Raw genomic sequence first — 23,131 nt, 5'->3', positions numbered from 1 at the left:
TCAAGAGGTTAAAGAGATGGGCCGGGCTAAGGCTTAAGAGGGTGTCAATGATGCTGAATGTGTGTAGACAAAGAAGAGCTCTCCAGTAGGTTTACCAAAACATTTAAGGGCCTTTTATTTTTTTAACCCTCTCACAAGGAACCTTAGGTGGGTCTTTGTTTTGTCCCTGTAGAGGAACCCAATTGGCTTTTACGTAGAAACCTCTGGTTCCATGGTTTTGTCACCTGTCCCTATGGGAGAATCTTTTTGAGTTCCATTTAGAACCCTGGCCTTTCATTTTATACGCCTGCAACGTTGTGAATGTTGCCTGGGCATCTCCTTTAGCATATGCATCAGATGCATATCAACCCGCTTCAAAAATAGTACATAAACAATTGTAATGGACGAATTCCATGAGAGAAATATATCCATGAAAAAATATAATAGTTATTTCTTTAGATAGACTCAAGTATATGGTTTGTAGAATTCTACAGTCCTAGTGAAAGATGTTGACCAATAACCAACTTTCCACACCACTTCCTGCCAATGACACAATAACATTCTAATGGTCTAATACATATTTGATATATGGACGAATAATCATTTGGTTGTGTTTATGAAGATCTTAAGTAACATTAGAATAATAAAAAACATTTTAAGAGAACATAATAGCATTTTCATTAGTTTGTTACTCAAGTCTATAAGTAAAAAATAAAAACCACTAGTGCAAGAGTCGACTTATGGAGGTGGTCCCTGCACAGGGACAGCTCAGCGGAAATTTCAGAGCGCCACCTATAGTACTCGAGTATAGTACTCAATAAATCTCAAACTTTCATAAAAATACACATGCAAGGTACTGAATTAAAGCTACACTCGTTGTGAATCTAGCCACCAAGTCAGATTTGTAAAATGCTTTTCGGCGAAAGCATGAGAAGCTATTATATGATAGCATGCACCCCCCCAAAATACCAGCACGACACGTAAGCAACAGATTTTGCGGTAGCCGGCGCTACCCAAAACGCAGAAATAAAATATAAAACATTCATTACCTTGGACGAGCTTCTTTGTTGGCACTCCTATATGTCCCATAAACATCACAATTGGGTCTTTTTCCCGATTAAATCCGTCATTGTATACCCAAAATGTAATTTCCTGAAGGCCAGTCTAATGCTGCGAAAAGCCCATTTACAAGACGCAATGTCACTTTTTAAAATTACAAAAGTCGCCTATAAACTTTTACAAATCACTTCAAACAACTTTTCTAAACCAACTTTAGGTATTAATAAACGTTAATGATGTATCAAATTGATCACGGGGCGATCTGTATTCGATAGCAGCAAGTCTGGAAATCATCGTCCATTTTTTCAGTTTCACAACATACTGCAGTGCGCCTCAAGAAAGGAGGGGTCTATTCGTGTTGTAACCAAGGATAAATGATTCAGATATTGATAGCAATGGCGACATCGTGTGGAAGCTGTAGGCATTTACAGGGGATTTGCATATATTTTCTGTCGTCTTAAACAATACATTGAATGGCGGACAAATATTTTTTTTGTGTTTTTGGTAAACAGTTTTACCAGGGATTTTTACTCCTAAACACGTTCTGTTATAGCCACAGACCCGATTTAACCAGTTTTAGAGACTTCAGAGTGTTTTCTATACACACATACTTATCATATGCATATACTATATTCCTGGCATGAGTAGCAGGACTTTGAAATGTTGTGCGATTTTTTACAAAAAGCTGCGAAAATTCGCATCATCCATAACAGGTTTTAAATCTATCACAAAGAAATACATTCTAATTTAATTTTGGCAGGACTAAAAAAACATTGTAGAAATAAGAACATGTATTGAAAGAACAATCGCATATTTTAGGCTTATTATGTTAGTAAGCTTTGCTTACTAGCTAGAGCACTGCTGCCACGCAAGTGGTCATGTGGTGAAATCATGGACAGTGCAGATATTCTTGGAAAAAGTGATATTTGGAAATAGAGCTGCACCTCTCAAATTTTGAGAGTAATTTGACAAAGGAACGTGTCACAGAAACTGGAGAATATGCTCCTTCTGATATATCAAATGTTTTACCTGCATGTGACTCTGAAGGAGGATTTGATAAAGTGGTGATGCTCTGTCAATTCCAAATGGCGCCTATCTCTTCATGTGCAATTTGAAAACTGATAATTTTGTAACTCAGACTATTGTCAATTTAATCTTGTCTATAGGCTAACTCTTATTATGTGTGAAATTAGTTTTGGTAGTCTCAATGGGCTGGCTGTGCAGGCTGACTTCCTGTCGCTCATCAAGTTGAATAGATTCAAGGACATGTTTAGCATTATTGTAAAGGTCTACTGCAACACATAGAATGTTTTCGTTTCCCAAAATATGTCTGACTACTAATAGAGTTATAGTAAATTCAACAGCCCTGTAACAGCTTCTTTTTACAAAGTAAAACATAAAAAAGACATCTACACGCAACCCGCATGGTCAAATAATTTGCTATAAACATGAGTGCCAGCGCTGATAAATAGCCATAGCAAACTGATCATTACGCTATTGTTCTAAATTAAATCATCCTCTTCACACTCCTTATCATTCAATTAGGCCTCATTTAAATTTGATTGAAGTAATGTGCACAATTATTGCCCGTTCAACCATTTGTCATTCATTCAGTGAGGAGAGACACATTAGCGCCTGGTTGGGTACCAACGTGCTACAGTGTATTGTCTCAGCGGGTTAACTTTTGGGATAGGAGGCCGTATTCGGAAGTTTGGATGACTGAGGTGCCCAAAGTAAACTGCCCGTTACTCAGGCCCAGAAGCTAGGATATGCATATAATTGGTAGATTTGGATAGAAAACACTCTAAAGTTTAAACTCTTTAAACAATGTCTGTCAGTATAACAGAACTGATATGGCAGGCGAAAACCTGAGAAAAATCCATCCAGGAAGTGGGATTTTTATGATGTGGGTAGTTTTCAATTGAATGCCTATACAGTATGTAATGGGTTAGGACCCAGATTGCAGTTCCTATGGCTTCCACTAGATGTCAAGTCTTTAGACATTGTTTCAGGCTTGTTTTCTGAAAAATGAGGAAGAATGAGACCATTGTCAGTGGACTGTAGAATGAAGCAGAGCTGGTTTGCGCGCGTGACCAATTGCGCGCCCTTCGTTGTTTTTCCTTTCTATTGAATACACTATTGTCCGGTTGAAATATTATGAATTATTTAGACAATAGACAACCTGAGGCTTAATTATAAACCTTGTTTGACATGTTTCAACAAATTTTATAGGTACTATTCGGATGTATTCGTCTGCATGTTTTGACCGCCTTTGAGCCAGTGGATTACTGAACAAAACGCGCCAACAAAACAGAGTTTTGCGGATATAAAGAGGGACTTTATCGAACAAAACAAACATTTATTGTGTAACAGGGACTCTTGAGACTGCAACCAGATGAAGGTTATCAAAGGTAAGTGATTTGTTTTCTCTATTTCTGACTTTCGTGACTCCTCTACTTGAAAATGTTAGTATGCTTTTGTATGCGGGGCGCTGTCCTCAGATAATCGCATTGTATGCTTTCACCGTAAAGCCTTTTTGAAATCTGACACAGTGACTGGATTAAGTTAATTTTTAAGCCGATGTATAACACTTGCATCTTTTATGAATGTTTATTATGAGTATTTCTGTATTTTGAATTTGGCACTCTTCAATTTCACCGGATGTTGTCGAGGTGGGTTTGCTAGCGGAACGCCTATCCATTGAAAATTGGTTCCAAATGCTTTTCTGTTAGTGATTTCAAAATTGAGCAATGTTAAATACCAACATTTAGGAAAAGTCAGGGAAGGAGCAGAACTTTGTTGTCTTATAATTAAAAATATATAATCATTTACAAAATCAAATGTCAGATACGAAAGAGAGGTTGAACAGACTAGTAATAGGGGTTGCAACAATGGCGGCGGAACATTTTAGAAAGGGAGGGCCCAGATTGTCTTGCCCAGCTGATTTGTAGGGGTCCAGGTTTTGCAGCTCTTTTAAGAACATCTGCTATCTGGATTTGGGTGAAGGAGAAGCTGTTGAGGCTTGGGCAAGTAGCTGTGGGGTGTGCGGAGCTGTTGGCCGGGGTTGTGGTAGCCAGGGGTAAAGCATGGCCAGCAGTAGAGAAATGCTTATTGAAATTCTCGATTATCGTGTAGGTATCGGTGGTGACAGTGTTTCCTAGCCTCAGTGCAGTGGGCAGCTGGGAAGAGGTGCTCTTATTCTCCATGGACTTTACAGTGTACCAGAACATTTTGGAGTTAGAGCTACAAGATGCAAATTTCTGTTTGAAAAAGGTAGCCTTTGCTTTCCTAACAAAAAAGCTAAATGTATTGGTTCCTGACTTCCCTGAAAATGTGCATATTGCGGGGACTATTTGATGCTAGTGCAGTACGCCACAGGACGTTTTGTGCTGGTCGAGGGCAGTCAGGTCTGGAGTGAACAAATGGCTATATCTGTTCTTAAGTCCAAACATTTTTTGAAATGGGCATGCTTATTTAAGATGACGAGAACATTACTTTAAAAGAACAACCAGGCATCCTCTAATGACGGGATGTGGTCAATATCCTTCCAGGATACCCGGGCCAGGTTGATTAGAAAGACCTGCTCTCAGAAGTGTTTTAGGGAGCATTTGACAGTGATGAGGGTGGTCGTTTGACCACGGACCCATAACGTATACAGGCAATGAGGCAGTGATCACTGAGATCCTGATTGAAAACAGCAGAGGTGTATTTGGATGATAGGTTGGTCAGGATAATATCTGAGGGTGCCCATGTTTATGGATTTATGGTTGTACCTGGTGGGTTCCTCGATAATTTGTGTGAGACTGAGGGCATCTATCTTAGATTGTAGGACGGTGTTAAGCATATCCCAGTTTAGGTCACCTAACCGAACAAACTCTGAAGCTAGATGGGTGGCGATCAATTCACAAATGGTGTCCAGGGCACAGCTGGGAGCTGAGGGTGGTCTGTAACAGGCAGCAACAGTGAGAGACTTATTTCTGGAGAGTTATTTAAAAAAATTGAAGCTCGAACTGTTTGGCATAGACCTGGAAAGTATGAGAACTTTGCAGGCTATCTCTGCAGTAGATTGCAACTCCTCCCCCTTTGGCAGTTCTATCTTGACAGAAAATGTTGTAGTTGAATGTATTTGGCTAAGGTGTATGTAAACTTCCGACTTCAACTGTATGTAAATCTGATAATGATGTTTTTTATTTGTAATACATTTGGTAAAATTTCTAAACCTGTTTTTGCTTTGTCGTTTGGGATATTTTTTTACGCATGTTAATTTTGCTGAAAATAAACGCAGTTGACTGCGAGGACGTTTATTTTGACTGAGTTTTTGACTGCAATTATTACTGATATTACTACAGATATTTGGACTGTACTTCTACCGCTCTAATATGGGTAGAATTCCTAGAAGCCTATATTTAATCTAAAATAGGACCTCATTAGTTACAAACACAGCGGTGTTCAATATGGCCCAGCTGCACTGAATGTATTGGATGTATGTTGGCGTGTAATAAATAACCTTTGATTTAAGGGCTCAGAGCACTCAGATGGTGCTAAGTAGTAGAAGGTCTCTGGATGGAAACATTACTCACCTCACCACTTTGGTTCCGTTCCTGATCAACTGTATGTCCACGTTACACGACCCGTTGGCATGGGATACCAGGTTGATCTCTGAGAACGCCGCCTGACACACACACACACACACACACACACACACACACACACACACACACACACACACACACACATTTGTAACACTTTATTTGAATCCACCAATCAAATGTACAAAAAAAGGATCCAAACATCTCAAAAGTCACTGTATGCATGGCACTCAAGGGTACAGAAAGCAGCTCCTTTTCCAAAAATCTAGGCTGCCCACGACAGCTGAAAAAGAGCAGTACCTAGCCAATTGCTTTGCCCTAGTTGTTGTCAGGCCCGCAATGTGGAGGCAACGCACTGTAAGCCTGTGTATGTGTCCGAGACTCCTGAATACCAGCGCCACCAGCTTGCACCTACTACATGTAGCTTTCAATTGAGCAGCCCACTTCCAAAATGAGCACATCCCCCTGGCCTCCCCCGTCAACAACAATATCTGGTTTATTTGGCATACAGGAAAACACATCAACCTCATCATACCAGCATCCCCTTACACTAGGATGTTTATTCATGTGTGCTGTTGGTGAGACCACTTGTCTCACCTCGCTGGCTATCAGGTCAATAAGACGGTCATGTCTAGCAATGTACAAATCCTTGTATGAACAGCAGCCATTAACATGGGCAATGGACTCCATTACATTTGACTCAATACAAAATGGGTCATGGCTTGCAAGGTACCAATGTGCTAGATTATATTTTGTTGGTAGAACTTGCAGCCTCGCCTTAACAGTAAAGTTGAAATTGCCCTCACCAATGGGAGCATTCTGGTACATGGAATGGGAGACAGAGTGGTCAGCATAGTCCAGAGCAGCGAGTTTCCTCTGCAGCCTCAGGACAGTCCAGTGTTGCAGTAGCTGCATCCGTCTGATACCAATGAGTGTTGTCCTGGATGTAAGATGAGATGTTCCATCATGGGTGACAGAAGCCTCCACATCAACACCTCAATCTGCCACAACTGCATCAGAGGCAGTCACAGGCTCAGTTTGCATATCAGTCCGTGTCCACCTGAGCTCCACTCCAGTTTGGTTGCACAGGTTGCTGAGGTCCGGCCAGTCTGACCAGACTCCAAAGCACGAGTGTCCAATTTTCCATTGGCTTTCTTCCTAAAGCCCAGGAAGTGAGTGGAACTCCTTAACTGGCTAACTCCTTAACTGTCACATTGAGCATGTTCAACAGGTGAGTCTGTCTTGTAGCAGTGTAAATCCACTCAATATTCGGGACACCTAAACCCCCGTCTCTTTTTCTTCAGGAAGACAACATCACGTGTGTTGAAACATAGCCACCTAAACCCCCGTCTCTGTGGCTCTAACACTTTTTTGGTTACATGATTCCATATGTGTTATTTCATAGTTTTGACGTCTTCACTATTATTCTACAATGTAAAAAAATAAAGAAAAACCCTTGTGTCCAAACTTTTGACTGATATTGTACAGTATGTAAAATGTATGCAGAGATTGATTCTATGCGGAGGTAGATATCAGGGTTCTTGTTAGGAAAACATTGCACTAGACATTTGAACAGCAACATTTTAATATACCTGGCATTTGAGAAATCTGCAAGACCCATATGCATTGGGTGCGTAACCTGAATAGGGCGTCCACCTACAGTGCTCAGAATGACAGAAATCCCATTTAGATTATGGTAAATTATATTAAAAGAACATGCAAGTCCAGGATGCATAGATGTGCAGACCTTCTTACCGAATTCTGATGTGCACTTTGAAGATGAGCAACGAACAGCAAAATAGTCTATTCCAAACAGACTCTGGGACAGTTGTGGGAAGACAGATCCCAAGTTCATACAACATCTAGGCCTAGCCTAAATCAATTGTTTTTTTTAAAGCAATGAGTCTGATGCAACCGATCAGAACATTTAGCTTAAAATGTTGATAAACTATTGTTTCCTCACATTATAAGCGCAGCAATGCGCACAAGGCTGTAGGCTACGTGCAAATGTTCGTTCTATAATGCATAATACGTTTGCAGATGACACAACAGTGGTCGGCCTGATCACCGACAACGACGAGACAGCCTATAGGGAGGAGGTCAGAGACCTGGCCGGGTGGTGCCAGAATAACAACCTATCCCTCAACGTAACCAAGACTAAGGAAATGATTGTGGACTACAGGAAAAGGAGGACCGAGCACGCCCCCATTCTCATCGACGGGGCTGTAGTGGAGCAGGTTGAGAGCTTCAAGTTCCTTGGTGTCCACATCAACAACAAACTAGAATGGTCCAAACACACTAAGACAGTCGTGAAGCAGGCACGACAAAGCCTATTCCCCCTCAGGAAACTAAAAAGATTTGTAATGGGTCCTGAGATCCTCAAAAGGTTCTACAGCTGCACCATCGAGAGTATCCTGACTGGTACGGCAATCGCTCGGCCTCTGACCGCAAGGCACTTCAGAGGGTAGTGCGTACGGCCCAGTACATCACTGGGGCTAAGCGGCATGCCATCCAGGACCTCTACACCAGGCGGTGTCAGAGGAAGGCCCTAAAAATGGTTGAAGAGCCCAGCCACCCCAGTCATAGACTGTTCTCTTTACGACCACATGGCAAGGGGTACCGGAGTGCCAAGTCCAGGACAAAAAGGCTTCTCAACAGTTTTACCCCCAAGCCATAAGACTCCTAACAGGTAATCAAATGGCTACCCGGACGATTTGCATTGTGTGTGTGTGTGTGTCCCCCCCCCCCCCCCCCCCCCCCAAACCGCTCTTTTTACGCTGCTGCTACTCTCTGTTTATCATATATGCATAGTCACTTTAACTATGCATTCATGTACATATTACCTCAATTGGGCCGACCAACCAGTGCTCCCGCACATTGGCTAACCAGGCAAACCTGCATTGTGTCACGCCACCCACCAACCCCTCTTTTACGCTACTGCCACTCTCTGTTCATCATATATGCATAGTCACTTTAACCATATCTACATGTACATACTACCTCAATCAGCCTGACTAACCGGTGTCTGTATGTAGCCTCGCTACTTTTATAGCCTCGTTACTGTATATAGCCTGTCTTTTTACTGTTTTTATTTCTTTACTTACCTATTGTTCACATTTTTTGCACAAATGGTTAAAGCCTGTAAGTAAGCTTTTCACCTGTTATATTTGGCGCACCTGACAAATAAACTTTGATTTGATTTAATGGGTTACTTTGAAGCAAGGTAAGACATGCCTCACAATATGTATTAAAATGTTCAGCTTTCAAAAATTTAAGAATATTTATTCTAAATGCATAGATACTGCCTCCAGCTCATTTCAAAGTGGTGTCTGATGCGCTGATGAAGCCTGCCTTCAGTTGCCATTTGAGATGCTGCTGCAGCAGCTCTCATGCTGTCAGGCCGATTTTCCCCTAAAAGGCTCTGTATCTGTATGCTGTGCACATAAGATACATAACGCACATGCTGTATCCTACACATGCGCCAATTTAAGTCCACTAAATTATGCAAATTAACCTATAGACTGATAAGCATAACCAGTCAAATGTACTTCCATCGACTGGTATTTTCATCAATGAATAGGCTAAAAGCATTATTTCGCAATGGGATTTTTCTTGTTTTTCCCTGGACAATTGGCCGGAACCAATTTTATTTATCGGCTTTTCACATTTTTTTATAGGCCAAAAGCCAGCTATTACCGGCTAATGGAAACCCTGTTTGATATTCTACACTATAGCTGTGTTTGAAATGGCAAACTACTCATACTAACCGTACAATTTGCGACATAATTTGAGTATGCTTATTGTACAAAGCCTCCAGTATTTATGCTGCAATAGTTTGTGTGTCAGGGGGCTAGGGTGAGTCTGTTTATATCTGGAGTATTTATCCTGTCTTATCCGGTGTCCTGTGTGAATTGAAGTATGCTCTCTCTAGTTCTTTCTTTCTCTCTCTCGGAGGACCTGAGCCCTAGGACCATGCCCCAGGACTACCTGGCCTGATGACTCCTTGCTGTCCCCAGTCCACCTGGCCGTGCTGCTGCTCCAGGTTCAACTGTTCTGCCTGCGGCTATGGAACCCTGACCTGTTCACCGGACGTGCTAACTGTCCCAGACCTGCTGTTTTCAAGTCTCTAGAGACAGCAGGAGTGGTGAAAATACTCTCTATGAACGGCTATGAAAAGCCAACTGACATTTACTCCTGAGGTGCTGACCTCTTGCACCCTCGACAACTACTGTGATTATTATTATTTGAACCTACTGGTCATCTATTAACATTTGAACATCTTGGCCATGTTCTGTTATAATCTCCACCCGGCACAGCCAGAAGAGGACTGGCCTCCCTTCATAGCCTGGTTCCTCTCAAGGTTTCTTCTTAGGTTCTGGCCTTTTTAGGGAGTTTTTTCCTAGCCACCGTGCTTCTACACTTGCATGGTTGCTGTTTGGGGATTTAGGCTGGGTTTCTGTACAGCACTTTGAGATATCAGCTGATGTAAGAAGGGCTTTATAAAAATAAATTTGTTTATAAATAAATTTGATTTGATGATTTAGTATTCCAAAAGTACCTGGGCGACGTTTTACTTTTGTCCAAATACAAAATATAAAATCTATGGACACTATTGCTGTGCTATGTCACCCCACAATGCAATTCTTCAGAAAATTGCCGAGTATTGAGATATTGTTATCCACTTCGGCACCAACGATGTTAGGATGAAACAGTCAGATATCACCAAGCGCAACATAGCTTCAGCGTGTAAATCAGCTAGAAAGATGTGTCTGCATCGAGTAATTGTCTCTGGCCCCCTCCCAGTTAGGGGGAGTGATGAGCTCTACAGCAGAGTCTCACAACTCAATCGCTGGTTGAAAACTGTTTTCTGCCCCTCCCAAAAGATAGAATTTGTACATAATTGGCCCTCTTTCTGGGACTCACCCACAAACAGGACCAAGCCTGACCTGCTGAGGAGTGACGGACTCTGCCAGCATAGTGGAGTCAGCACCCATTATTGAGACCGTGTCTGTGCCTCAACCTAGGTTGGGCAAAACTAAACATGGCGGTGTTCGCCTTAGCAATCTCACTAGGATAAAGACCTTCTCCATTCCTGTCATTATTGAAAGAGATCATGATACCTCACATCTCAAAATAGGGCTACTTAATTTTAGATCCCTTACTTCAAAGGCAATTATAGTCAATGAACTAATCACTGATCATAATCTTGATGTGATTGGCTTGACTGAAACATGGCTTAAGCCTGATGAATTTACTCTGTTAAATGAGGCCTCACCTCCTGGCTACACTAGTGACCATGTCCCTCGTGCATCCCGCAAAGGTGGAGGTGTTGCTAACATTTACGATAGCAAATTTCAATTTAAAAAAAAAAAAAAAAAAACGTTTTCATCTTTTGAGCTTCTAGTCATGAAATCTATGCAGCCTACTCAATCACTTTTTATAGCTAGTGTTTAGCCTACTACTCAATGAGGAACGCTGTATATGGCCCAGGGGGCCTACTATTTACAGGCCTCCTGGGCCATATACAGCGTTCCTCATTGAGTTCCCTGAATTCCTATCGGACCTTGTAGTCATAGCAGATAATATTCTAATTTTTGGTGACTTTAATATTCACATGGAAATCATCGACTCAGTGGGTTTTGTCCAACATGTCTCTGGACCTACTCACTGTCACAGTCCATACTCTGGACCTATTTTTGTCCCATGGAATAAATGTTGTGGATCTTAATGTTTTTCCTCATAATCCTGGACTATCGGACCACCATTTTATTACGTTTGCAATTGCAACAAATAATCTGCTCAGACCCCAACCAAGGATCATCAAAAGTCATGCTATAAATTCACAGACAACACAAAGATTCCTTAATGTCCTTCCAGATTCCCTCTGTCTACCCAAGGACGCCAGAGGACAAAAATCAGTTAACCACCTAACTGAGGAACTCAATTTAACCTTGCGCAATACCCTAGATGCAGGTGCACCCCTAAAAACTAAAAACATTTCTGATAAGAAACTAACTCCCTGGTATACAGAAAATACCCGAGCTCTGAAGCAAGCTTCCAGAAAATTGGAACGGAAATGGCGCCACACCAAACTGGAAGTCTTCCGACTAGCTTGGAAAGACAAGGAAAGTGCAGTACCGAAGAGCCCTTACTGCTTTTCGATCATCCTATTTTTCCAACTTAATTGAGTAAAATAAGAACAATCCGAAATTCCTTTTTGATACTGTCGCAAAGCTACCTAAAAAGCAGCATTCCCCAAGAGAGGATGGCTTTCACTTCAGCAGTAATAAATTCATGAACTTCTTTGAGGAAAAGATCATGATTATTAGAAAGCGAATGACGGACTCCTCTTTAATCTGCGTATTCCTTCAAAGCTCAGTTGTCATGAGTCTGCACAACTGCCAGGACCTAGGATCAAGAGAGACACTCAAGCGTTTTTGTACTATATCTCTTGACACAATGATGAAAATAATCATGGCCTCTAAACCTTCAAGCTGCATACTGGACCCTATTCCAACTAAACTACTGAAAGAGCTGCTTCCTGTGCATGGCCCTCCTATGTTGAACATAATAAACGGCTCTCTATCCACCGGATGTGTACCAAACTCACTAAAAGTGGCAGTAATAAAGCCTCTCTTGAAAAAGCCAAACCTTGACCCAGAAAATATAAACTAATCGGCCTATATCGAATCTTCCATTCCTCTCAACATTTTTAGAAAAGGCTGTTGCGCAGCAACTCACTGCCTTCCTGAAGACAAACAATGTATACGAAATGTTTCAGTCTGGTTTTAGACCCCATCAAAGCACTGAGACTGCACTTGTGAAGGTGGTAAATGACCTTTTAATGGCATCAGACTGAGGCTCTGCATCTGTCCTCGTGCTCCTAGACCTTAGTGCTGCTTTTGATACCATCGATCACCACATTCTTTTGGAGAGATTGGAAACCCAAATTGGTCTACACGGACAAGTTCTGGCCTGGTTTAGATCTTATTTGTCGGAAAGATATCAGTTTGTCTCTGTGAATGGTTTGTCTTCTGACAAATCAACTGTACACTTCGGTGTTCCTCAAGGTTCCGTTTTAGGACCACTATTGTTTTCACTATATATTTAACCTCTTGGGGATGTCATTCGAAAACATAATGTTAACTTTCACTTCTATGCGGATGACACACAGCTGTACATTTCAATGAAACATGGTGAAGCCCCAAAATTGCCCTCGCTAGAAGCATGTGTTTCAGACATAAGGAAGTGGATGGCTGCAAACGTTCTACTTTTAAACTCAGACAAAACAGAGATGCTTGTTCTAGGTCCCAAGAAACAAAGATCTTCTGTTGAATCTGTTAATTCATCTTAATGGTTGTACAGTCGTCTCAAATTAAACTGTGAAGGACCTCGGCGTTACTCTGGACCCTGATCTCTCTTTTGAAGAACATTTCAAGACTGTTTCAAGGACAGATTTTTTCCATCTATGTAACATTGCAAAAATCAGAAACTTTCTGTCCAAAAATGATGCAGAAAAATTAATCCATGCTTTTGTCACTTCTAGGTTAGACTACTGCGATGCTCTACTTTCCGGCTACCCGGATAAAGCACTAAATAAACTTCAGTTAGTGCTAAATACGGCTGCTAGAATCCTGACTAGAACCAAAAAATGTGATCATATTACTCCAGTGCTAGCCTCCCTACACTGGCTTCCTGTCAAGGCAAGGGCTGATTTCAAGGTTTTACTGCTAACCTACAAAGCATTACATGGGCTTGCTCCTACCTATCTCTCTGATTTGGTCCTGCCGTACATACCTACACGTACGCTACGGTCACAAGAAGCAGGCCTCCTAATTGTCCCTAGAATTTCTAAGCAAACAGCTGGAGGCAGGGCTTTCTCCTATATAGCTCAATTTTTATGGAATGGTCTGCCTACCCATGTGAGCGATGCAAACTCCTCTTCAGTGGGTCATATGATTGAGTGTAGTCTGGCCCAGGAGTGTGAAGGTGAACGGAAAGGCTCTGGAGCAACGAACCGCCCTTGCTGTCTCTGCCTGGCCGGTTCCCCTCTTTCCACTGGGATTCTCTGCCTCTAAACCTATTACAGGGTCACTGGCTTTGTAGGGCTCTTTCATACCGTCCCTAGGAGGGGTGTGTCACTTGAGTGGGTTGAGTCACTGATGTGATCTTCCTGTCTGAGTTGGCGCCCCCCCCCCCCCCCCCCCCCCCCCCCCTTGGGTTGTGCCGTGGCGGAGATCTTTGTGGGCTATACTCGGCCTTGCCTCAGGATAATGGTAAGTTGGTGGTTGAAGATATCCCTCTAGTGGTGTGGGGGCTGTGCTTTGGCAAAGTGGGTGGGGTTATATCCTTCCTGTTTGGCCCTGTCCGGGGGTGTCATCGGATGGGGCCACAGTGTCTCCTGACAGCCTCCAGTATTTATGCTGAAGTAGGTTATGTGTCGGTTATGTGTCGGGGGCTAGTTTGTTATATCTGGAGTGCTTCTCCTGTCCTATCCGGTGTCCTGTGTGAATTTAAGTATGCTCTCTCTAATTCTCTCTTTCTCTCTTTCTTTCTCTCTCTCGGAGGACCTGAGCATTGCTTGCTGTTTTGGGGTTTTAGGCTGGGTTTCTGTACAGCACTTTGAGATATCAGCTGACGTAAGAAGGGCTATATAAATACATTTGATTTGATTTAGTGTATATATTTTTTTTAAATCCTTATCTTAATTTCCATAATTACCAATTCATATTTGTAATAATGTAAGCAGTTTATGCAAGTTAGTGTTACCTCGTACCGTATTGCCATTACATAAAATTAAATTTTTGGGAAGCAATTATTATTTTAGCAAACAATTATTGTGACTCATCCTATATGAGAGATGAGAGTTGCAGTATCATGCCAATCACAGTAGAGAGAGGGAGAAATATCATAGAAAGAAAGTGAATCTCATTTTAGTTCTGTAACAGGTACAGGAGCACTTCTCAGACAGCCAAGGGGGTAGGAGAATTAACGAAGAGGCAACTCAAATTAACTCTGATGGATTTTATAAAACAAATTACTTAATGAACATTCTTTTTCATATCACGATAGGTACCAGATTCATCCAAATAGGTTCTGGAACAAAACAGTCCAAAATGGAGAGGTGACGGATCCTTTTCAAATTAAGCAATGGGTATAAACAGAGATGAACAACAAATTAAGTCATTGAGAAGATGTTCTGTACTAGAGTTACTTGTCTAACAGAACACAAAGGGTGTTCTTTAATGAAAGCCTCTCCAACATAATCCAGGTAGAATCAGGAATTCCTAATTTAGTCCCCTTGTTTAAGCCCCTTGCATTTTTTTATTTTTACTAACGACATGCCACTGACTTTGAGTAAAGCCAGTGTGTCTATGTATACGGATGACTCAACACTATACACGTCAGCTACGAAAGCGACTGAAATGACTGCAACACTTAACAAAGAGCTGCAGTTAGTTTCAGAATGGGTGGCAAGGAATAAGTTAGCCTTAAATATTTCTAAAACTAAAAGCATTGTATTTGGGACAAATAATTAGCTAAACCCTAAACCTCAACTAAATCTTGTAATAAATAATGTGTAAATTGAGCAAGTTGAGATGACTAAACTGCTTGGAGTAACCCTAGATTGTAAACTGTCATGGTCAAAACATTTTGATGGAGTAGTAGTTACGATTGGTTACGTCTGTTCATAATAAAGCGATGCTCTGCCTTAACACTATCAACAAGGCAGGTCCTACAGGCCCTGGTTTTGTCGCACCTTGACTACTGTTCAGTCATGTGGTCAGGTGCCACAAAACAGGACATAGGAAAATTGCAATTGGCTCAGAACAGGGCAGCACGGCTGGCCCATAAATGTACACAGAGAGCTAATATTAATAATATGCATATCAATCTCTCCTGGCTCAAAGTGGAGGAGAGATTGACTTCATCACTACTTGTAATTTTGAGAGGTATTGACATGTTGAATGCATCGAGTTGTCTGTCTAAACTACTGGCAAACAGCTTGGACACCCATGCATAAACCACAGGACATGCCACCAGAGGTCTCTTCACAGTCCCCAAGTCCAGAACAGACTATGGGAGGCGCACAGTGCTACATAGAGCCATGACTACTCTATTCCACATCAAGTAACTGATGCAGGCAGTAAAATTAGATTTAAAAAAAACATTAAAAAAACACCTTATGGATCAGCGGGGACTATGAAGCAACACAAAAAAAGGTATGTTTATTTATTTAACCTTTATTTAACTAGGTAAGTCAGTTAAGAACAAATTCTTATTTACAATGACGGCCTACCAAAAGGCAAAAGGCCTCCGGTGGGGACGGGGGCCTGGGATTAAATTGTTTTAATAAATACAATATAAATATAGTATAGAGACAACACAACACTTCATAAAGAGAGTCCTAAGACAACAACATAGCAAGGGAGCAGCACATGACATCACAGCATGGTTGCAACACAACTTAACAACAAAATGGTAGTGGCACAAAACATGGTACAAACATTATTGGGCAAAGTCAACAGCACAAAGGTCAAGAAGGTAGAGACAACAATACATCACACAAAGCAGCCACAACTGTCAGTAAGAGTGTCCATGATTGAGTCTTTGAATGAAGAGATTGAGATAAAACAGGCACAGACACATGCATACACACACACTCAAAAACTTGCACGCTATACACACACATAGAAATGGATTTAGTACTGTAGATTGTGGTGGAGTAGGGGCCTGAGGGCACACAGTGTGATGTGAAAAACATGTATTGTAATGTTTTTTGTATAATTATATAAACTGCTTTTATTTTGCTGGACCCCAGGAAGAGTAACTGCTGCCAAGACAGCAGCTAATGGGGATCCATAATAAATACAAATACACCTGTATTTGGGGAGTTTCTCCCATTCTTCTCTGCAGCTGTACATTGTCCATCAGTAAATAGCCCACCCAATTTACCTACCTCATCCCCATACTGTTTTTATTTATTTACTTTTCTGCACACCAGTATCTCTACCTGCACATGACCATCTGATCATATATCACTCCAGTGTTAATCTGCAACATTGTAATTATTCGCCTACCACCTCATGGCTTTTGCACACAAAGTATATATACTTTTTTTTTTTTTTTCTACTGTGTTATTGACTTGTTTATTGTTAACTCCATGTGTAACTCTGTGTTTTTGTCTGTTCACACTGCTATGCTTTATCTTGGCCAGGTCGCAGTTGTAAATGAGAACTTGTTCTCAACTAGCCTACCTGGTTAAATAAAGGTGAAATACATTTTTTTAAATAAAAGATCCCCTCAAGCTCTGTCAAATTGGAAAAGGAGTGTCACTGCATAGCTTTTTTCAGGTCTTTACAGAGATGTTCGATCAGGTTCAAGTCCGGGTTCTGGCTGGGTCACTCGAGGACATTCAGAGACTTGTCCCGAAGCCACTCCTGCGTTGTCTTGGCTGTGTGCTTAGGGTTGTTGTCTTGTTGGTAGGTAAACCTTCGCCCCAGTCTGAGGTCCTGAGCGCTCTGGAGCAGGTTTTCATCAAGGATCTCTTTGAACTTTGCTCCATTCATCTTTCCCTCGATCCTAACCAGTCTCCCAGTCCCTGCCACTGAAAAACATCACCACAGCATGATGCTGCCACCACCGTGCTTCACCGTAGGGATGGTGCCAGATTTCCTCCAGATGTGACACTTGGCATTCACATCCTGTTTCATCAGACCATGAATGTTACTCCTCATGGTCTAAATGCAAACTCCAAGTGGGCTGTCATGTGCCTTTTAATGAGGAGTGGCTGCCGTCTGGACACTTAACCATAAAGGCCTGATTGGTGGAGTGCTGCAGAGATGGTGGTCCTTCTGGAAGGTTTTCCCATCTCCACAGAGGAAATCTGGATCTCTGTCAGAGTGACCATCGGGTTCTTGGTCATCTCCCTGACCAAGGCCTTTCCCCCCCTTATTGCTCAACTTGGCCTTGCAGCCAGCTGTAGGAAGAGCCTTGGTGGTTCCAAACTTGTTCCATTTAAGAATTACGGAGGCCACTGTGTTTTTGCGAACCTTCAATGGTGCTTCAAATGTTTCGGTACCCTACCCAGATCTCTGCCTCAACACAATTCTGTCTCGGATCTCTAAGGACAACTCCTTCGACCTCATGGCTTGATTTTTGCTCTGACATGCACTGTCATTTGTGACCCACCGGCTCAAAACGGTCTTACAGTGGCTTGCAAAAGTATTCACCCCCCTTAGCATTTGCAAAATAATTTTGGGAGTGAAAACTTGTGTGCATAACTATTCACCCCCCCCCCTCCCAAGTCAATACATTGTAGAGCTACCTTTTGCAGCAACTACAGCTGCAAGTCTCTTGGGGTATGACTCTATAAGCTTGGCACATCTAGCCACTGGGATTTTTTCTTTAAGTCATACCACAGATTCTCAATTGATTCTCAATTCTCAATTGGATTGAGGTCTGGGCTTTGACTAGGCCATTCCAAGACAAATGTTTCCCCTTAAACCACTCAAGTGTTGCTTTAGCAGTATGCTTAGGGTCATTGTCCTGCTGGAAGGTGAATCTCCATCCTAGTCTCAAATCTCTTGAAGACTGAAACAGGTTTCCCTCAAGAATATCCCTGTATTTAGTGCCATCCATCATTCCTTCAATTCTGACCAGTTACCCAGAGAAGGTGGAAAGTCTTAAGTTCCTCGGCATACACATCACGGACAAACTGAAATGGTTCACCCACACAGACAGTGTGGTGAAGAAAGCGCAGCAGCGCCTCTTCAACCTCAGGGGGCTGAAGAAATGAGGCTTGTCACCAAAAGCACTCACAAACTTTTACAGATGCACAATCGAGAGCATCCTGTCGGGCTGTATCACCGCCTGGTACAGCAACTGCTCCTCCCACAACCGCAAGGCTCTCCAGAGGATAGTGAGATCTGCACAACGCCTCACCGGGGGCAAACTACCTGCCCTCCAGGACACCTACACTACCCGATGTCACAGGAAGGCCAAAAATATCATCAAGGACAACAACCACCCGAGTCACTGCCCGTTCACCCCGCTATCATCCAGAAGGCGAGGTCAGTACAAGTGCATCAAAGCAGGGACCGAGAGACTGAAAAACAGCTTCTATCTGAAGGACATCAGACTGTTAAACAACCATCACTAACATTGAGGGGCTGCTGCCAACATACTGACTCATCTCTAACCACTTAAATAATTAAACATTGATGTAATAAATGTATGTCACTTTCTGACCTTAGTTCCTTTTTTATGTCCCTTTTTGTTTGGTCGGGGCATGAATTGGGGTGGGAATTCTATGTTTTTCAGTCTGTTTTGTTCTGTGTGTTGTATTTCTATGTGTTTGGCCTGGTATGGTTCCCAATTAGAGGCAGCTGTCAATCGTTGTCTCTGATTGAGAACCATACTTAGGTAGCCTGTTCCCACCTGTGTTTGTGGGTAGTAGTTTGTGGGTAGTAGTTTTCTGTTTTGTGTATTGCACCTTGCAGAACTGTTAGTTTGTTGGTTTCGTTCAAGTGTTCGTTTTTATTAAACGTATTATGAATACTTACCACGCTGCACCTTGGTCTTCTCCTTCTCCCAACAACAGACGTTACAGAACTACCCACCACCAACGGACCAAGCAGCGTGGTAAAAAGAAGGAATGGACATGGGAGGACATTCTGGACGGTAGGGGGGCTACACATAAGTTATTTTACTAGGCAAGTCAGTTAAGAACAAATTCCAAATTCTTATTTTCAATGACGGCCTAGGAACAGTGGGTTAACTGCCTGTTCAGGGGCAGAACGGCAGATTTGTACCTTGTCAGCTCGGGGATTTGAACTCGCAACCTTCCACTAGGCTACCCTGCCACCACATGGGAGAAGATCCTGGCTGGAAGGGATCGCCTCCCATGGGAACAGGTGGAGGCAGCCAGGAGAGCGGAGGCAGCAGGAAAAGGGAGCCAGCAATATGAGGGAACACTGCTGGCAAGGAAGCCCCAAAAAGATCTTGGGGGGAGGGACACGGGGAGATTGGCGGAGTCAGGTAGGAAACCTGAGCCAACTCCCCGTGCTTACCGTGGCGAGAAGTTGACCGGGCAGGCACCGGGTTATGCGGTGAAGCACACTGTGTCCCCAGTACGCGTTCTTAGCCCGGTGTGCTACATCCCAGCTCCCCGCATCTGCCGGGCTAGGGTGAGGATCCAGCCAGGGCGGATGGTGCCAGCCCTGCTCTCCAGACAGCCAGTGCGAATCGGGCCAGGATATCCAGCGTTGGCTTTGCGCACTGTGTCTCCCGTGTGTCTGCACAGCCCAGTGCGTCCTGTCCTGTGCCCCGCACGTGCCGGGGTAAAATCACCATCCAGCCAGGACGGGTTGTGTAGGCCCTTAGTTCGAGACCTCCAGTGCTCCTCCACGGCCCAGTCTATCCTGTGCCTGCTCCGAGGACCATGCTGTCTCTCCGTCTCCTCCCTCCAGGTTCTCCCTCCTGTCCGGAGCTGCCAGAGCCGCCCCCCTGTCCGGAGCTGCCAGAGCCGCCCTCCTGTCCGGAGCTGCCAGAGCCGCCCTCCTGTTCGAGGCCCACGGTAAGGGTCCCCAGTCCGAGGTTGGCGGCGAGGGTCGCCACTCCAGAGGCGCCACATAAGTGGGCCAAGACTAAGGTGGAGTGGGGTCTATGTCCCGCACCAGAGCTGCCACTGCGGTGAAATGCCCACCCAGACCCTCCCCTATAGGTTCAGGTTTTGCGGCCGGAGTCCACACCTTTGGGGGGGGGGTACTGTCACGTTCTGACCATAGTCTCTAACCTATGTTTGTGGGTAGTCGTTTTCTGTTTTCTGTATTGCACCTTGAAGAACTGTTTGTTTGTTGGTTTTGTTCAAGTGTTCGTATTTTAACATATATTTAAACATATTATGAATACTTACCATGCTGCACCTAGGTCTTCTCCTTCTGCCGACAGACGTTACAATGTATCACTAGCCACTTTAAACAATGCCACTTTATATAATGTTTACATACCCTACATTACTCATCTCATATGTATATACTGTACTCTATACCATCTACTGCATCTTGCATATGCCGTTCGGCCATCGCTCATTCATATGTTTATGTACATTTTCTTATTCATTCCTTTACACTTGTAAACAATGCCACTTTATATAATGTTTACATACCCTACATTACTCATCTCATGTTTATACTGTACTCTATACCATCTACTGCATCTTGCCTATGCCGTTCGGCCATCGCTCATTCATATATTTTTATGTACATTCTTATTCATGTATAAGGTAGTTGTTGTTAAATTACTTGTTAGATATTACTGCACGATCGGAACTAAAAGCACAAGCATTTCGCTACAGTTGCATTAACATCTGCTAACCATGTGTATGTGACAAATAAAATTTGATTTGTTTAGATTTACTCAGCCTATACTAATATTTATCAAATTAGTATAGGCTGAATTAGGTGCTTTTGGCTGGGGTCAAAATTATTCCAAAGACCTTACATTTTTAATATTGATACAGAAACCTTAAACAATTATTTAGATTTGTTAACCTCTCAAGTGCATTTCTTGTGACCACACCCCAAATCTAATGAGAAGACCTTAACCTCTCTAGCGTCCCACCTGGCCAACATCCAGTGAGATTGCAGAGCGCCAAATTAAATTACAGAAATACTCATTAAAATTCAGAAAACAAAACATTTTACATAGGTTTAAATATTAACTTATTGTGAATCCAACCACGGTGTCAGATTTAAAAAATGCATTACGGCGAAAGCATACCTTACGATTATTTGAGAACATAGCCCAGCAGACAAATCAGTGGCATTGACTAGAAAACCAAAACAAAAAAAAACGACTTCCTGAATGGATTTTTCTCAGGTTTCGCCTGCCAAATCAGTTCTGTTATACTCACAGACACTATTTTAACAGTTTTGGAAACTTTAGAGTGTTTTCTATCCATATATGCATATCATATCTTCTGGGCACGAGTAGCACTCCATTTAATTTGGGCATGCTTTTCATCCAAAATTCAGAATGCTGCCCCCTACCCTAGAGAACGTTTTCAGAACAAGTTGAATGATAAAGTCATGAAAAATGTAATTACCCTTCCTGGTTTGAATTACCCTTCCTGGTTTACCCTCTAGGGTTTCCTGGTTTACCCTCTTTTTTTCACAGTAAGGTTTGACTAACACATCTGTAGAGGTATTAGCCATATTAAATTAAACTGCTCAGACTTTATTGAGACAGACTCTTTTCTCTGTATATATCAATGATGTTGCTCTTGCTGCGGGCGATTCCCTGATCCACCTCTACGCAGACGAAACCATTCCATATACTTCCGGCCCGTCCTTGGACACTGTGCTATCTAACTTCCAAACGAGCTTCAATGCCATACAACACTCCTTCCGTGGCGCTAGTAAAACCAAATGCATGCTTTTCAACCATTCGCTGCCTGCACCCGCACGCCTGACCAGCATCACCACCCTGGATGGTTCCGACCTTGAATACGTGGACATCTATAAGTACCTAGGTGTCTGGCTAGACTGCAAACTCTCCTTCCAGACTCATATCAAACATCTCCAACCTAAAATCAAATCTAGAGTCGGCTTTCTATTCCGCAACAAAGCCTCCTTCACTCACACCGCCAAACTTACCCTAGTAAAACTGACTATCCTACCGATCCTCGACTTCGGCGATGTCATCTACAAAATAGCTTCCAATACTCTACTCAGCAAACTGGATGCAGTTTATCACAGTGCCATCCGTTTTGTTACTAAAGCACCTTATACCACCCACCACTGCGACCTGTATGCTCTAGTCGGCTGGCCCTCGCTACATATTCGTCGCCAGACCCACTGGCTCCAGGTCATCTACAAGTCCATGCTAGGTAAAGCTCCGCCTTATCTCAGTTCACTGGTCACGATGGCAACACCCACCCGTAGCACGCGCTCCAGCAGGTGTATCTCACTGATCATAACTAAAGCCAACACCTCATTTGGCCGCCTTTCGTTCCAGTTCTCTGCTGCCTGTGACTGGAACGAATTGCAAAAATCGCTGAAGTTGGAGACTTTTATCTCCCTCACCAACTTCAAACATCTGCTATCTGAGCAGCTAACCGATCGCTGCAGCTGTACATAGTCTATCGGTAAATAGCCCGCCCAATTTACCTATCTCATCCCCATACTGTTTATATTTATTTACTTTTCTGCACTTTTGCACACCAGTATCTCTACCTGTACATGACCATCTGATCATGTATCACTCCAGTGTTAATCTGCAAAATTGTAATTATTGTCCTACCTCCTCATGCCTTTTGCACACAATGTATATAGACTCTTTTTTTCTACTGTGTTATTGACTTGTTAATTGTTTCTATGTGTAACTCTGTGTTGTCTGTTCACACTGCTATGCTTTATCTTGGCCAGGTCGCAGTTGTAAATGAGAACTTGTTCTCAACTAGCCTACCTGGTTAAATAAAGGTGGAATAAAAAAAAAGTACA

The 23,131-nt window shown here is 42.7% G+C and overlaps 1 protein-coding gene across 1 annotated transcript in view; it reads right to left on the bottom strand.

Moving 5' to 3' along the window:
• The window catches only part of LOC110494842 (synapsin-2), a 278,300-nt gene that overhangs the window by 215,872 nt on the left and 39,297 nt on the right, over nucleotides 1-23,131 (bottom strand). The window contains exon 3 of the mRNA XM_036950994.1: nucleotides 5,619-5,710. Within this exon, the coding sequence (XP_036806889.1) occupies nucleotides 5,619-5,710 (92 nt within the window). The remainder of the gene's footprint in view (nucleotides 1-5,618; nucleotides 5,711-23,131) is intronic.

This window comes from Oncorhynchus mykiss, chromosome 17 (assembly GCF_013265735.2).
Source record: "Oncorhynchus mykiss isolate Arlee chromosome 17, USDA_OmykA_1.1, whole genome shotgun sequence".
NCBI lineage: Eukaryota > Metazoa > Chordata > Actinopteri > Salmoniformes > Salmonidae > Oncorhynchus > Oncorhynchus mykiss.
This window is presented reverse-complemented; position numbering and strand designations above follow the sequence as displayed.